At 35.2% G+C, this 15,114-nt stretch overlaps 1 protein-coding gene across 8 annotated transcripts in view; it reads left to right on the plus strand.

Annotated features, from left to right (window-relative positions):
- Positions 1-15,114, plus strand: part of ANKRD31 (ankyrin repeat domain 31) — a 67,834-nt gene that overhangs the window by 38,068 nt on the left and 14,652 nt on the right. For all 8 annotated transcript variants that reach the window (XM_072030737.1, XM_072030734.1, XM_072030736.1 and 5 more), the window contains 8 exons: positions 873-1,015; positions 3,490-3,649; positions 4,150-4,247; positions 4,977-5,058; positions 7,862-7,958; positions 9,879-10,926; positions 13,053-13,193; positions 13,847-13,943. In XM_072030737.1, coding sequence (XP_071886838.1) covers positions 873-1,015; positions 3,490-3,649; positions 4,150-4,247; positions 4,977-5,058; positions 7,862-7,958; positions 9,879-10,926; positions 13,053-13,193; positions 13,847-13,943 — 1,866 coding nt within the window. The remainder of the gene's footprint in view (positions 1-872; positions 1,016-3,489; positions 3,650-4,149; positions 4,248-4,976; positions 5,059-7,861; positions 7,959-9,878; positions 10,927-13,052; positions 13,194-13,846; positions 13,944-15,114) is intronic.

Below are 15,114 nucleotides of genomic sequence, written 5' to 3' on the forward strand. Positions count from 1 at the left end.
GTGCTGTTATGACTGCATATTAGTGCTTATAAAGTCATACATGCACATGTACATTTATCACATACAGCATTTATACAAAGCCCTTATAGTGATGGGGTGTGTGACAAACTGTGGAGAGTTGTTCTATTTTTTATATTTATGATTACTTTAAACTCATTTCTTCTCTCCTGATGTGTGGGCTTACTGATAAGGGTAAGTGTGTCTACTTTAGTATTTGATTCCAAACTTTTCAGATGGGTAAGGGAGAAGAGGGGAGGAAGTCATTTAGCCAGTTCAAGCAGTCAGTGAACCTCTGGATTTGTGCCACAGAATGGAGCAAATATAGCCTTTCCCTCAGCAGGGACATTAATCAGGATATGCTCCTCTGTTGAAGAGCACACTGTCAGAGAGCCTATGGAAGGTTGGTAACCCTGAGACCTACAGCCTCTATTAAATTTGACTGGAATAGACCAGTGGCCTGGGAAGTTCAGAGGGAGCTGATGCTCTTGATGAGTATATACTCATTTGTGAAGCACAATCACATGAATCTTATTTCCTTAGGAAATTTTCCTTGGGAAATAAGGGTAAAAATCATATAAATTTCTTACTCTTTCTACTCCACATTTTTTGTTTGTTCTATTGTTTCTAGTGGTGTAGTAGAGAAGTAAAAAATATTTTTCTAGCTAATGCTGGATACAGTTTTCGCTGAAGTAAGCTGAATTACACGGGAAATAATGTACATTATTAGTATGGTGATTCTTTGTTTAAAGTTAGGCTTAAAGATAATAATCCAATGTGTATTTTAAAGCAAACACCGCAATATTGTGTAATTGCTATTTAATGATTTGTGTGGATGTTTCCAAATCAGATCCATGTCGTCTTGCTTTGATTAGGTTGGACAGCACTTCATGAAGCTTCCAATGGTGGTTTTACTGAAGTGATCTTAGAATTACTGAAAGCTGGTGCTAATGTTAACAGCAGAAACATGGATGGTGTTTTGCCCATACATGATGCTGTTTCTGGCAATTATTTGGAGGTACATTTTTCTTTTAATTACGCTACCTAAACCTGATGTCCAGGAGTGGGCCAGCAAAGTAAAATGCTGGTTTAAATAAGAAAAGTCAAAGTTACTAATACAATTTTAGTATTTTTAGTATTTTAGTGTATATTAATTAGGAAATAAATCAACATTCTTCGAGTTGATGAAAATGAGAATAATTATTATTTTTCAGTAGTGACAATTGAAGCTGTACGATCAATTGACATTTTCAGTCCAGTGTACAAATCAGCAAAGTTCAGAAGCAATAAATAGTTCTCTCCCACAAATTGGGTGTCTTTAAAATAATACTGAAACATTGGGCATTCTAAATTTGAATTCTATAGATGTGTTTTGAGTTAGATAATTTTCCCATTAAAGTAGATTAAAGCAAGCATAGTTTAACTCTCAAAATATAATTTTTAAAGGAAAATCATATTTAAAGACAAATGATGGATTTTTCCAAAAATTCAATAATTTCAGGCAAACATATTTGCCTGATTCGACCAAAAATCAATGAATAATTCTGGTACACCTACACATCCATATTTTGATATTTAGAAAATTAATGAGAAGAATTTAATTAAGTTTTCATGAATACACTTCCTATTGAAACATACAGGATTTGTAAAGATGTTTCAGAAGACAAAATACTGACTAAGAGATCCAAGATGTTTTGTAGGCTAGGGAAAGACGAAAATCTTTACCCATTAATGAAAAACTGGTTGCTTTTTAAAACAGAAGGCTTTGCTCATTTTTTGATGGTGGTGGAGGTTTTTATTTGTTTTTTATTTGTTTGTTTGTTTGTTTTCTTTACGCTATGTAAATAACAAGTTAAAGTAGTATCACAATAACCAAAGAAAATACCAGATTTATTTAAAAAGCAATATAAAAATATATTGTCATAATTTTTCCCTTTTGTAAATCTTTCTGAACCATGAATATTTGCTTGATGCCCATTTAAAAATATTTCAATTTACTGTTAAGGAAATCCATCCAAAGTTCAACTTCATTTTAAGAGTGTAGAAGAGATGTTGTAGTCTATTCAACAGACAAAGGAGGGGATACATTTCTAAGAGCATTTGACACTGCATGTATCTTACAAAAGTCCTTGCCAATGGCCAGTCTTCAATTTGGAGCTCTTTAGTGATCATGCATAAAACTGGTTCAGGGAGATGATCAAATGGAAAACTAATCCTTCAAAAAACAAGGCTTAGTTTAGATTAGCCCCTTGAGCCAGTTTAAGAATTGTGCTAGTGTAAGGAAAAGCATGGGTTGGGGTGGCACATAGTGGGTAGTGACTGGGATAACTGTCTGTGGAAATGTGGCCTATATGCATTTGGGTTCTCCCACACTGGAGAGTCCCAAATGTAGGCTGGGACTTCCTTACAAGCATGTACTTGGGGTTTATAATGTGCAAAGTAAGAAAACAGTTGTGGAAGCAGCTTTGGATCCATGTGTAACTGGTAAAACACACTCCTCCAGCTCAGCCAAATGTCTGCCTTTTATTTGAACAAACAAATAAATAAAATGTTGTTTTGGCACAGTGAGTTCCAGGGAACTGAGCATAGAAAGATAATGCCAGATTGACTCAAATGTACCTCCTCTATTCCCATCAAAAGAGCTGATTTTTTGTTGTATTTATCTTTTCTGTGAGGCATTCAATTTATCTTCTCTGTGAGGCAAGATAATATGACGGAGGCGATTTCACAGTCCTGGTACCTAACTGTCAGTAAGACTCTTGAAAACATGCAAACTATTATTCAGTATTTGTGGGCAAAACCAATAGAGAAGGTTATGACTGATTATGCCACTACTTTAGAGGCAGCACCATGGATTTTGAAATTCCATGGGGTGTTCTTCTTTTGGTATTTAACAGTATTCTGAATATTTGCAATTTAAGAAAATTAGAAATGTTAAAAATGAGAAATCATATGTATGAAAATTCTTTACTATCCAACCTCTGGCCCCCTCAATGCTTTCATATGAGCTCAGTTTTAAAGGGAAATGATTCCACAGATGCCACTAATCTCTTTTCCACATTTTAAAAGCAAGCAGATGTGTAAGTGATTTTGAATTAGAGAAGAAATCAGAGCGCATAGCTGAAAGACAAAAAACTATTAAATGTCTTGAGAAAAACAAACAAACAAACAAACAAAAAACCACACCACCAACACCACCAACAACAAAAAAACACTCTTTGTTCACAATAAAATTCACCAGTTTCTATTAATTTAGGTCTAGGACGTTTTGTAACTACTATCTACTCTAGTGATTCACAACAAGTTGTCCTTTTAAAATTTGTTATTGTAAAGAAAGAAGGATAAAATAAGAGCCAAAAGAACTTGGCTCTGCATGTGTAACAAGTTTTAGGGTATCTTATTTGCACCTTTGTTACTCGTGGCTTACCATAACTAGTTGTGGTATACTTCTACATCAAGAATAATCACAATACAAATTATAATACGTAATAGGCAGCCAGGATTCTACTACAGCATGGAGCAAATCCCTGTGAGAGAGACAGTTCTGGGAAAAGTGCTTTGGATGAAGCTTGTGATGATGAAATGAAAGAACTGCTTAAGTCTTATGGTGCTATTGACTCTGTACTTCCTGTTGCAACTGCTGAGGTTACAGGTATGTTGGTTTCGTAATGTAAAAAATAGGATTATCATGTAATTCATAGGATCTGTAGTCTTAGTGCAGAACTGTGCATTAGATTGCTGCTGATTTGCAAAGCTGCATACTGCCTGGCACAGGTATGTTTAACTCTGTTAACAACTGATTAGGATTTATTTATTTATTTTCAGAAAATAGGCTGCATGTTTGTTTTTTTTTTTCCTCCTGAGAATCTAAGGAATAAGGACATATTTGTCTCTTCAGATTTTCATTGGCATCCATACTTTCTTTTACAGGACCTTTGTGTTTTTTTTTTTAATTGTAGCTTTAAAGACTATGCTGCCTAAAAACGATCTCATTTGCATATACAAGATATCTTTTTTCATAGTATGATCTGACATTACATTTTTGTAATCTGTGTGAGCTAATTTAACCTATGGTGCAATTTCCTCCTGCACTTTCATTTTTAATTATATTTCTTCTTCTTCTTCTTTTTTTTTTTTTTTTTAATTGCAAAGAGACGAACTGTCTTAGGGTAAGAAGACCAAAAAGTTGTTCTGAGTGCTGCAAAAATGATGATGCAGCTTTGAAGCGACAGAATGAGAAATCCTGTGTGGTGAGTATGGACAATAGAAGAGTTTTGTTACATTGCTTCATAGTGTAGTACTGTATAGCATCATTTACTGACTGAATAACATAAAAATGTCTGAATAACATTAGAATCTATGTAAAGAACAGTATGATGCTCAGTAAATAATAAATTTGTGGATTATCACTTCTCTCAGTTCATGATTTCCATGTATTTATACTTATTGTGCAAATAGTAGGCAACATACAGACATTTTTTATTCCTTATATGAATAGAAAAAGGTGAGGAATCCTGGGCCTTTTCAACACATTTCCAAAATGGCTCTTTGAAAGTGTAATGATTTTTCTTCATAATGAAGGCATTTAGAAATTGTTTAATCTTTGTTTAAAACACCAGCAAAGACTTTTGCAAAAGTTTTATGTGCAAGTTTTATGTTTTACCCATATGCTGTATGTATGTTGTCTAGGTGATAATTTCATGGTGAAATTCACTATCTAATCCCTGCAGTACACTCAGAGGTGGGACTCTGAGCAAAGACAAGTCTGAACTCCTGGGCAAAACCAGGCTGTGAAAACCCCTTGCAGAGCATAGCTTTGGTACTATGCGTATCTGTTGTATCAGTGCCCCCATGACCTTCTCACAGAAGCTGCTCCCTACCTGGAATGACCCGAGTCCACCAGTACTTATCCTGCAGGCCATGCAGGATATGGTGCATTTGACCCTACTTATTGCTATAACTCTTGTATTTGTTGACAGGAGTCTGTTGTAGCCATACAAGACACCAAAAAGAAGCAGAAAGAACTGTTGCTACTTGAACTGAGAACTTCCAAAGATGCAGGTTGATGTAAATTCAAGTTGTTTCAGTTATTTTTTGTAAATATCTAATATCATCACTTTAGAAATAGTATTGCAAGTAACAAGTAATGGTATTTACATATCTCCTTTGGAATATATAATTTGACAATAAGAATTTAATAGCAGTTCTCAGATAAGTGTATTTACTTGAATAGAATCATAGAACTATAGAATATCCCAAGTTGGAAGGGACTTACAAGGATCATTGAGTCCAACCCCTGGCTCCACACAGGTCTACCCAAAAATCAGAATTCAGACCATATGACTGCAAGCATAGTCCAAACACTTCTTAAACTATGATAGGTTATGGTGCTTTGACTCCCTAGGGAGCCTGTTCCATTGCATGACCACCCTCTCAGTGAGAAACCTCTTCCTGATATCCAACCTGAACCTCCTCTCTCACAGCTTGACTCCATTCCCTCGGGTCCTATTGCTGGTTCCCAGAGAGCAGAGCTCAGTGCCTGCCCCTACACTCCCCTCCTGAGGAAGCTGTAGACTGTAATGAGGTCTCCCCTCAGCTTGCTCTTTCCCAGGCTGAACAACGCAAGTGACCTCAGCCGCTCCTTGTATGTCTTCCCTTTTACTTCCCATTTACAAAAGAATGAATATAATAATAAAAAAGGGAAGCGTGCCACTTGGAGGCATGGAAATATTATATGTTTCAAATCAGCTTAATCATATAAATAAGGATCATCAGATAAAAATGCACACTGTTGGTCAGTGACAAGTATGAGATTCTTTTGGAGCCCCTCCATGATCATGAATATGTGCCTGTAATAGTAAAAAATAATGGATGCAGCATTTTCATTCTCGTGCAAATGCACTTTCAGGAGCCTAAAATAATTTATGAGGGTAAAAAATACGGCAAACATTATTGATGATGGGCAGTTTCAGAAATGCTGGTGCCTGGAGGTGTAATTTGTCTTAGTCTATCAAATCTCAGTTCAGATTAGTCTCCAGAGACAACTAAGTGACCCTGACTTCCTAAAACATCATGATGCTGGTGCTGCATAGCTGTTTAAGCATATTGTGTCTGTGCCATGACTGTTTAAGTGGCAAAGCTTGCTGCAGGAAGACTTTTGAAAAAAGAGTCTCCCCAGTTGCCTCTGCCAGCTAGATGGGACTGTGTACTTCACAGCAGATCATGCACATTAAAAAGTTTTGCTTCCTGACAGAAAAGAAAGTTTTATTTATTTATTTATTTCCCTGAAAATGGCTTGGAGCTTTCGAATTATATTTAAAATATACCTTCAAAAGTAAATGTGAAGTATGGAATTGTGCAGATTTGTAGTCTCCAAGTCAAATGTACGGATTATGAGCTGTTAATTAAAATCATATTTGCTTGAAAAATGTTCAACAAAGAGACATATGATAGGCAGAAATCTGTATGCATGTTAAAGCTTTGTGCATGATAAGGCCGAAACAAAGATCTGTGCAATTTCATAAATGAGGAAAAGAAAAGTATCAGACTATTACTCTTTAGGGATATGAATGAAATGAACATGATGATTGGTATAGACTGCTAAGACTTTAATAATGTAGCACCTCTTAAATGAAATCATGGTTACTACTTGTGGAGAAGCTCAAGACTGAACAAGAATATAGAATTATATTGACAAATTTGCAGCATAGAATAAAACCATCAAGGTGTTTACATGGAGTACAATTTACTCTAAAAAATAGATTCAAATTCTCTACTAAGTTACCTTAAGCTTACATCTGAGGGTTGTGAGGTACTGGAGCTGGTTGCCCAGAGAAGCTGTGGATGCACCATACCTGGAGGTGTCTAAGGCCAGGCTGGATGGGGCTTTGGGCAGCCTGGTCTGGTGGGATTTGTCCCTGCCCATGGCAGGGGGTTGGAACTAGATGGTGTTTAAGGTCCTTTCCAACAAACCATTCCGTGATTCTATGATTAATAACAGTAGTATTTTAATATTTTTTCTATTTTAAAAAAATGAGTACTGGTAGATACTGTGAAATAAGTTATTGGAAACATAAATGCAATTTTAATAATATAATTATCCAGTTTTTGTAATAATGGAGATTTCATATCTCCTCTTTTATAATCTTAGAAATGAGATTATATGTTTACTGTATTATTCCAGTGGTATCTCCTGATCATGACTTCTGAGCTCTCTTTTCGATATATGTCTAAGAAAATGAGATATAGAGAAGAAATTTTAATCGTTTCTCTTATTTCAGAAAAATATGGCTAACAAATGTGACAATTTCTAATCATATTTTGTCTTGTACTATGTATTAGATAGTATGTAGGACTGTGATACATACGTTTTTAGCATATATTAAACTAAGATCAGTCTAAACTCATGAAACTGTTTTATAATACTAAAATACAAATGTTTTAGCTACCTTCTTACACTTTTGTAACTTCTGCATGGAGCCTCACATACCGTTATTGTTATGCAACTCCTTGCAACACAAATAAACTTCAAAAAAGTTTCAGTTCTTACCAGCCACAGGGCAGTTCTTTAATTTGTCCTGTTCTCATAATGACTTTCTTGCCTAGGCACTTGCACCTCAAAATTTTCTGATACTCAGACTACTTCAGTTTAAATTGAACTTGTGTTTAGTTCTTCCTGGGAGCATTTTCTTTGGAAATTCTCTACTTGTAAATAGCTTTTAATGTGAATGACTGTATTAGGTTATGCTGTAAAAATATGTTTGTACTTTGGCTGTGCATTTGCTACATCAAAAATGTTATTACTATTATTATTTTCTAATTCTTATTGCCATCATAATTTTGATTATATCAAAATATTGGACAGATGCGTATGTCCAAAGGCTGTGTCAGATACAAAATACTTTGAATGAAATGTTTGCAAAACAGAAGACAGAAAGGGATGCCCTTGCTAAAAAATACAGGTACGTGGAATACTAGGTTTGTATTTACAGGAATTCTTTAAAGCAGTACTGATAGATGTAATTAGAAGTATACAGTAGTGTGAAAGCAAAAATACGCGCTCCTCATTTAGATTTTGCTGAGTCTTTATCGATATTGGTTTCAGTTACTTCCAGTAAGAGGTAAATTACACAGAATATGTAAAATATGAGAAAGAAAGACAGTTTTATGTGAAGAGAAGTTAGGGTTCCAAACTATCCTTGTGAACAAGCTAGTGACGGCATTAAAAAACAAGGACAACATAATTAATTTAATATTTTCACAGTTTTATCTGTCTTCTAATATTGAGAATTAAACTGTTCTAGAGAAAAATGATAAAAATTTCTGGGTATTGCAGATACCCTGCAGCTAATGCAACAGCTGTCCATCAACAGTAATGAGCCAAGTTACATTATATTTCCTTTTTATTATTTATACGGTATAAAGTTTATTTTAAACTAATTAACATAAGCTTTTGCCACGCAAGATATGAATATACAGAATATGTGGCAGCATCATCATGTTTTTTTATCTTTCTGTTATTCACTTAGTTGGCCCAGGGAGAGATACTACTTACATGTATACTTCTCTATTTCAGTATGTTCCTTTGAAGATATTAAAATGTTTCTCTCACCTAAGAAAAATGAGGGGAAAAAAGCACTGTATTTCTCAGTGGCTGTAAATTGCTTTGCCTTTGTCATTCTGGTTGCACTATCTTTGCTTTGTACTTTCTCTTCAGTTGCAGCTTCTTTCTGTGCCTCTTTGGCAATAAAGCAACAAAACTTCCCAGAGAAACAGTGCTAGAAAAATGTGTGGAGCCCCACAGGCTTCTGTGGTATTCTGTAGTTGTCAAGGCTTACTAATATCAGTGATCAATGATATGCTGATACACTGATCAAATCATGGATTCTAAGCACATGACAGCAAGCAATACCATGGTACAGCATGGAACACCAATACAGTCACATTGTTATTTATCTGTCCTTGTTCTATACGAACTAGTCTTGCAGTACCTCTGTCCTGATCCCCTCTACAGCCTCTCTTTTCTCGGATTGGGATAGTGTTACTTGCACGGCATCTCTGCTGTGGGTGGAGTTAAAAGCAAATTGCACTGCTGTTCCTTTGCCCATACTTAGTGGTATTCCTCTGTCTTTCCAGCAAGGAGACAGAGCAATGGTGCAATCAATTGTCTCATGGGGGGAGATGAGGAGAAAAGAGTATTAGTCCATGCTGGTAGTTCTTGTGCCAAAATAAGTGGGAAAACAAGGAATTCCCTTCTAGCAGAAGGTGAATCCCTGGAAAGAGTCTTACAGGGAGACCAGCTCAACCAGGACCAGCTCAACCAGGAAGCAAGACCTGATGAAGGGAAAGAGATTTCCAAACTGGCATACAGCTTCCTAAAATGCTTTTGTCTGAATAGTCATGTGATATTATTACAGTTTTGGCATTCACTAAATGTTTTACAGCGGAAGACCATAAAAATGTCTGATAGTACTTCCATGCTTCCTTTAGAAATTCATTCTAAGCTCATTGTAAAAGACTCCAAACCTGAGCTGCAAAGGCTTTGAATTCAATGAACCATTGCTACTTGCAATGATAAAAGGCTGGCCAATGGTAATAGAGACCCAGGTTAGATTCTAGGAGTGAAGGGTGGTATAAGGTTTTTGCTGTAGTTTTGGTGCTTTCATGCTACATCTAGACAGAATTATGCAGTTTGTTGTGCATGAAACCTTGGATCTGACCCATAAACTTTATACATGATTATACATTGCTCAAATTTTAGATGTTGGTAAAGTCCTTTGAAACCTACTTTGTTTTTAGTGAGTTACATATGTCATACTGTTTTTGTTCTCTATTCATAGTAACTATGGGGTCTTTAATAAGACTTTTCTAATTTTCTGTAGGGCTTCAGTGGAATCTTTTAAGAAGGGAGCACTGAGGGAACAAGTAGTAAACCTTGCTTCCAGGCAAAAGAGTCTGTTGACTGTTGCCCAAAACCAGGAGGAGTTAGTCCAGAAAATACAAAATTACAGAAAAACAAAGCAAGTATTCAGAGCAGCACAATTAGAGCACCAATTCTCAAACACAGTTTTGTCCTATGGAAATGGTAAAGGACCAGGTTTAGCTGCTGATGAAATCATGCATCCTGATGTAGTTACATCTGATACGGGGCTTGGTGCCAGCATGCCTAATGGAAACAGAGTAGAAGCACATCTCTCTTTAGAAAATAGATTTTCAGCTCAGGAATGCAGCCAACATCCAAACAACTGCTTGGCTGAGAGAGAAGCAAATAAAGAAGCAATTAGAAGCAAAGAGGTTTCTGATCATACTTCTACATCTAAAAAGACGATAAGAAAATACCCTTTCAATACTTTGTCAAATGCTGTAGAAGTGGTGACTGTGTCTTCAGAAACTGCTGGTTCCACTACTCAAACAAAGAATTCACAGCAAAATAACATTGATTGTGTAGCAGTTGCAGAGCAAGGAAACAAGTCTTTACATCCCACTTCAGTGACCAACACATTAAATATTTCAGAAGCCCGAAGCACTGTTGTCAATAACAATGTTTGTCAGCCAGGCAGTGACTGTCAGTGGGTTCTTACAGATGAGGATCTATGCAGATATGTAAATAAGAAAGAAGTTTTCCAGCAGCAGCACCAGCAAGTAATTGTGTCAACATCCACAGAGAACTTTCCAAATACTCGGCAGAAAATGATCTTTCAGTGCAGTGAGAACCCATTTAATGACAACTTAGTGCTTACAAATCTTACATCAAACACAGATTATCCAGCAAGCCTTAGTAAGAAATCTTCCCAGGGCTATAGTTATCAGGAATGTGAACAAAAACAAGTGAAGTATGAAAGAAAAAACAAGAAGAAGCTTCAGTTGATAGATCTTCTTCAGTTGGGAAGGATTAAGCCAGGAGAAAATGTTTTAGAATTCAAACTGCAGGTAATTGTTGAGATAGAACAATGCTAATATTAGCAAATAATTAAAAAACACTAAAATGGGGAAACAGCAGTCTGTATCTTCAGCTTTTGGTAGTGAAAAATTTTATACATTAGTCACGGATAGTTTTTTATGTGTTTTGAGGGAAAATGCTACATATAATGTATTCTGTTATCCCATGACTTTAACACCCAAAACACTGAATATGTAAAGTTTGTGTTTAACTTTGCATTATTGGTTTCTTAGTACTTCCTATTGCTAAAAAACAGGGTGGAATTGTTAGTTGGTCTACATTGTGTAATACCCAGCTTTCAGACTGAAAGGAGGGGGTACGTTAAAGTCCTTATGACTATGTGATTTTTGAAGCAACTGTCAGGTCCCTCAAATAAATTAATGTAACACTAAGGATTTCACTGTGCCATGGCAGACATGAAAGCATGCAAAATTACTTGCTTACACGCCAACTGGTTTTGGAGTCTGATGCGAACCACATTTTCAAAAAGTAAAAGTAAAATCAACCTCTTTTTAATATAAAAACATGCCCCCGTGCTTCCAAATACAAAGCAGATTTGTAAGACAGCTGCCAGGGAACTGGCTTTGTATTGAGTAAATGATGGAATTATTGACTGAATTCCCAGCTGTGAGCTAGTTGATTTCCAGGGCAACATATTGACTAAAATATGAAAGGTTCTTTTCAGCTAATCAGGTATAGTTAATGTAGAAAAGACCCTCATTTATGCACCTACAATCTGCTCAGGAATGCTTTTCTGCTGAGAGCAGCTGTTTGGTGTGTTACTGTGATTAGTAACATAAGACAGTGTTAGCAAGTTACAGCTCTCTACACTGAGTCCTGTCATAGATCTATACACATTCTTCATATTGTGGAAGGAAATGTAATATTCCTCCAAACCCCAAGATGACTAATTTCAAGGATGAAGAATTTGGTATGCTTACTGTTGTATCTGAAGACCATTACCTATGATATCAGCCTGATACATGTAGGTGTGAGGAATTATAACCCTATTTTGAAATGTTGATGGTGGGGGTTTAGAGAAGTCAGTGGTTTTTAGTAGAATGAAAATGGCACTCATTTATGTCTTAGAAGACAGTGAGTATTGTAGAGATTGGAGTTAAGAAGCCAGTATCCGTTGCACTACAAAGAAGTGATGATCAGTAAAGTTCCCTTCTTTATAGTTACAGTTGTGAGCTATGAGCCTGTAGACTGGATTTAGTGTTCATCAGAATGTTTGGGTTAAACATCTTCATTTAGGTTCTTACAGACACAGAGCCAAGCCATTTGTCGTGGTAGAAGGTAGTTGAATCTGATGGATCATTCTCCTTTTGTGACTGTTTAACCTCGTGCATGCTAGGCAAAGTTAGCAAGTTCTAACAGTCAACAATCAACAATCTACCAATCAACAACTATTTTTTGCTGCGTTAGCCAGTATAACAAGACCAGTATAACAAAACCATAACTTACTGATCTGTAAACAACTGTAAGCCATGTTTCCAGAGGTGCATTTAAGTTTTCAGAACTGGTCTGTGTTAGTATTGTCAAAGAGACAGTAACAATAAATTCTTTTATACTTAATTTTGCATAAGGTAAAGCTGTCAGGTTTCTCCTTTTAATGTCTCTTGATGTAGATGAAGTTTTGTGCAAATATGTTGAATATTTGAATTGCTGTTGGAATTGTACTGTGACATGGATTTATTCCACACATCTAAGAGACTGACTTCGAGTTACATTTTTCTGGGGTTTGAGTTCCTAAGTTCTCTTTTGCAAATTAATTTATTCACAGCTCTGTTATGTCTAAAAGGAAATAAAGTGGAAATACTGTTCTGACAAGCACTTGTTATTAAAAGGAATTTGATCTCAAACCTAGGGGGAGTTGTCCTCTGACAGTGTTAACTATGGGGCCAAAACATCTTATTCTGTTGGAATAGATCCTCTTATCTTATGTATCACAGTTTATGATACATAGTGGCAATTTTTTTTTTTTTGAGAAAAAACAAGTTAGCTGCAACATTTCAGTTATATCATCCTTCATCATTTTCCCATATTTTAAGGATTTTAATTTAGATTTGTTGATTTGTGAATTAAAAATTCCTCCTTAATTTTTATTTCTTAGGAATTTAGTCATAAAGCCACACTCTTAGAGAATGGCAAGATCAAAACAAGTGAAAACAAAATACTTCAGAATCCAGTTCAGTGGGTTAAAGACCTATTAGGAAGTGATATTTCTGTAACATGGAAATACGTGTGGAACAAGGTAGGCCTGATTTTACTCTCTGAAATAATACTAATAAATAGAAATAACAAATTCCACAAATCTTTAACTCAGAAGGTAAAATGCAGTTAGAAAATATTTTCACCGTTTAGGACCTCTAGTTCTTAGTTCTTAAAACAGAAGACAGTACAAGCCTAAATTGTAAAGTCTTACTGTGAATGAATAAGCAGCAAATAGAGAGGTACATAACCCCAGACAGAGAGGTACATAACCCCAGAAAAAGAGCAGATATACAGTGATGAACTAGTTCAGAGACTGTGGAATGCCCACTCTGTAAGCTCTCAGTGCTTTTAAAGATTAGTTTTAAAAATGATTAAGAGACTGACAGGAAAAGCTGAAAGGTAGTTAAGAGAACAAAAAGGAGCAATCTTATTGAAACGTCAGAGTGTCAGGGACAAATGTTGCAAAAACAGTGGCATGGTTTACAGGGCTTAGCAGATAAAGTATGTTTTGTCAGTCAGAATTCAAATAAGCAGAATTACTGCTTGATATTGATAGACACAGATTAGACTATTATATGCATAAACTCTATACTATAAGAAAAGTAAAAATTTGTCACCTATCAGGAAAGCAAAACAAAACAAAACACAAAGTAATTAGAATGACCAGTTATTGATTTAGATTTGTTTGTACAGGTTATGTATCATGGGACACAGCTGTCAAAACTTCTTGTTGAAGAAGTGCCTGCTTCTAATGACCTGGAATTACCATCACAACAAAGAGAGCCCTTGGGTATGTACCACAAAATCTAATATTCACCATGACTGAAAGCAGCAGAAAGTGATTTCTAAAGAGCTTAAATTCCAATTTCATCCACTGCTTTCTGATTTATTCTTTTCTACATGTGTATTGTAGATCTTGGGCTTGAAACATAGTGACAGAAATTACTAGTTACCTTTAAAGAAGTGCATGTTTCTTTTCTTTCACAATGTGGTTGTGTTGAGAGAATAATTATGACATGGCTGCTATATAAAAATATTTATGTAAAATTTTGTCTAAAATATTTAATATAGAGAAAAAGTGAAGATTTTAATAAGTGAATTTAATACTTTGTTTACTCTGTTGGAAACCCAGATAGATGCATATCTTAATTGTATGTACATATTAAAGTCATACTGAATAATCTGTGTCAGTGGAAATCCTGGTATGTTAAAGCAACATTAATAACTAGGGAGACATGTTATTCTCTAAAAATAATCAGTCATAATAAACAGAGTGCATTAATATGAGAAAATGACATTGAATAGTTTTTTTCAGAACTGCACAGTAGACCTAAGAACTTTAGCCTGATTTTGATAACTAATGTGCTTCCAGGGAAACCCAGGTGTCTTTGACAGTCAGTTGCACTTGGAATCTGAAAAGCTTTTGGGCTCTTGTAATTGGGTCTGTTAATTTGATGAGTCAGTGCACCTCATGTGAACTGGGATACCAGGCTTGGTCTGTTCTTAAGATACTAAAAGTAAATTAAGATATATTCTTGTAAAATATCTAATCTGATATTCAAACTATCATGTTCTACTGATAATTGCTTCAGGATAAGAACACTAAGATGATGAGATTATATTGTCCTGCTTCAGTAGTTAAGTTTTTACGGGGTGTAAGAGACTTAAAAAATGGATTTAGTCTCTATCTTTTTATAGGCTTTTGAATATTTCACTACTTCTTATAAATTTCTCCTTTCATGGAAGATTTGTGATAAATATTATAACTTCTAAAACAGGGAAATCAGTTTCTTCAAAGAATAGTTACTTGAAAAACATAAATCAGACTGGGGATCAGTAAATGTGTTTATTGTTATTATTATTATTATTATTATTATTATTAATAATAATAATAATAATAATAATAATAATAATAATAATAATAATAATAATAATAATAATCTATTTATTTATTTATTTTC

This window comes from Anas platyrhynchos, chromosome Z, assembly GCF_047663525.1.
Source record: "Anas platyrhynchos isolate ZD024472 breed Pekin duck chromosome Z, IASCAAS_PekinDuck_T2T, whole genome shotgun sequence".
In the NCBI taxonomy this organism is placed as follows: domain Eukaryota; kingdom Metazoa; phylum Chordata; class Aves; order Anseriformes; family Anatidae; genus Anas; species Anas platyrhynchos.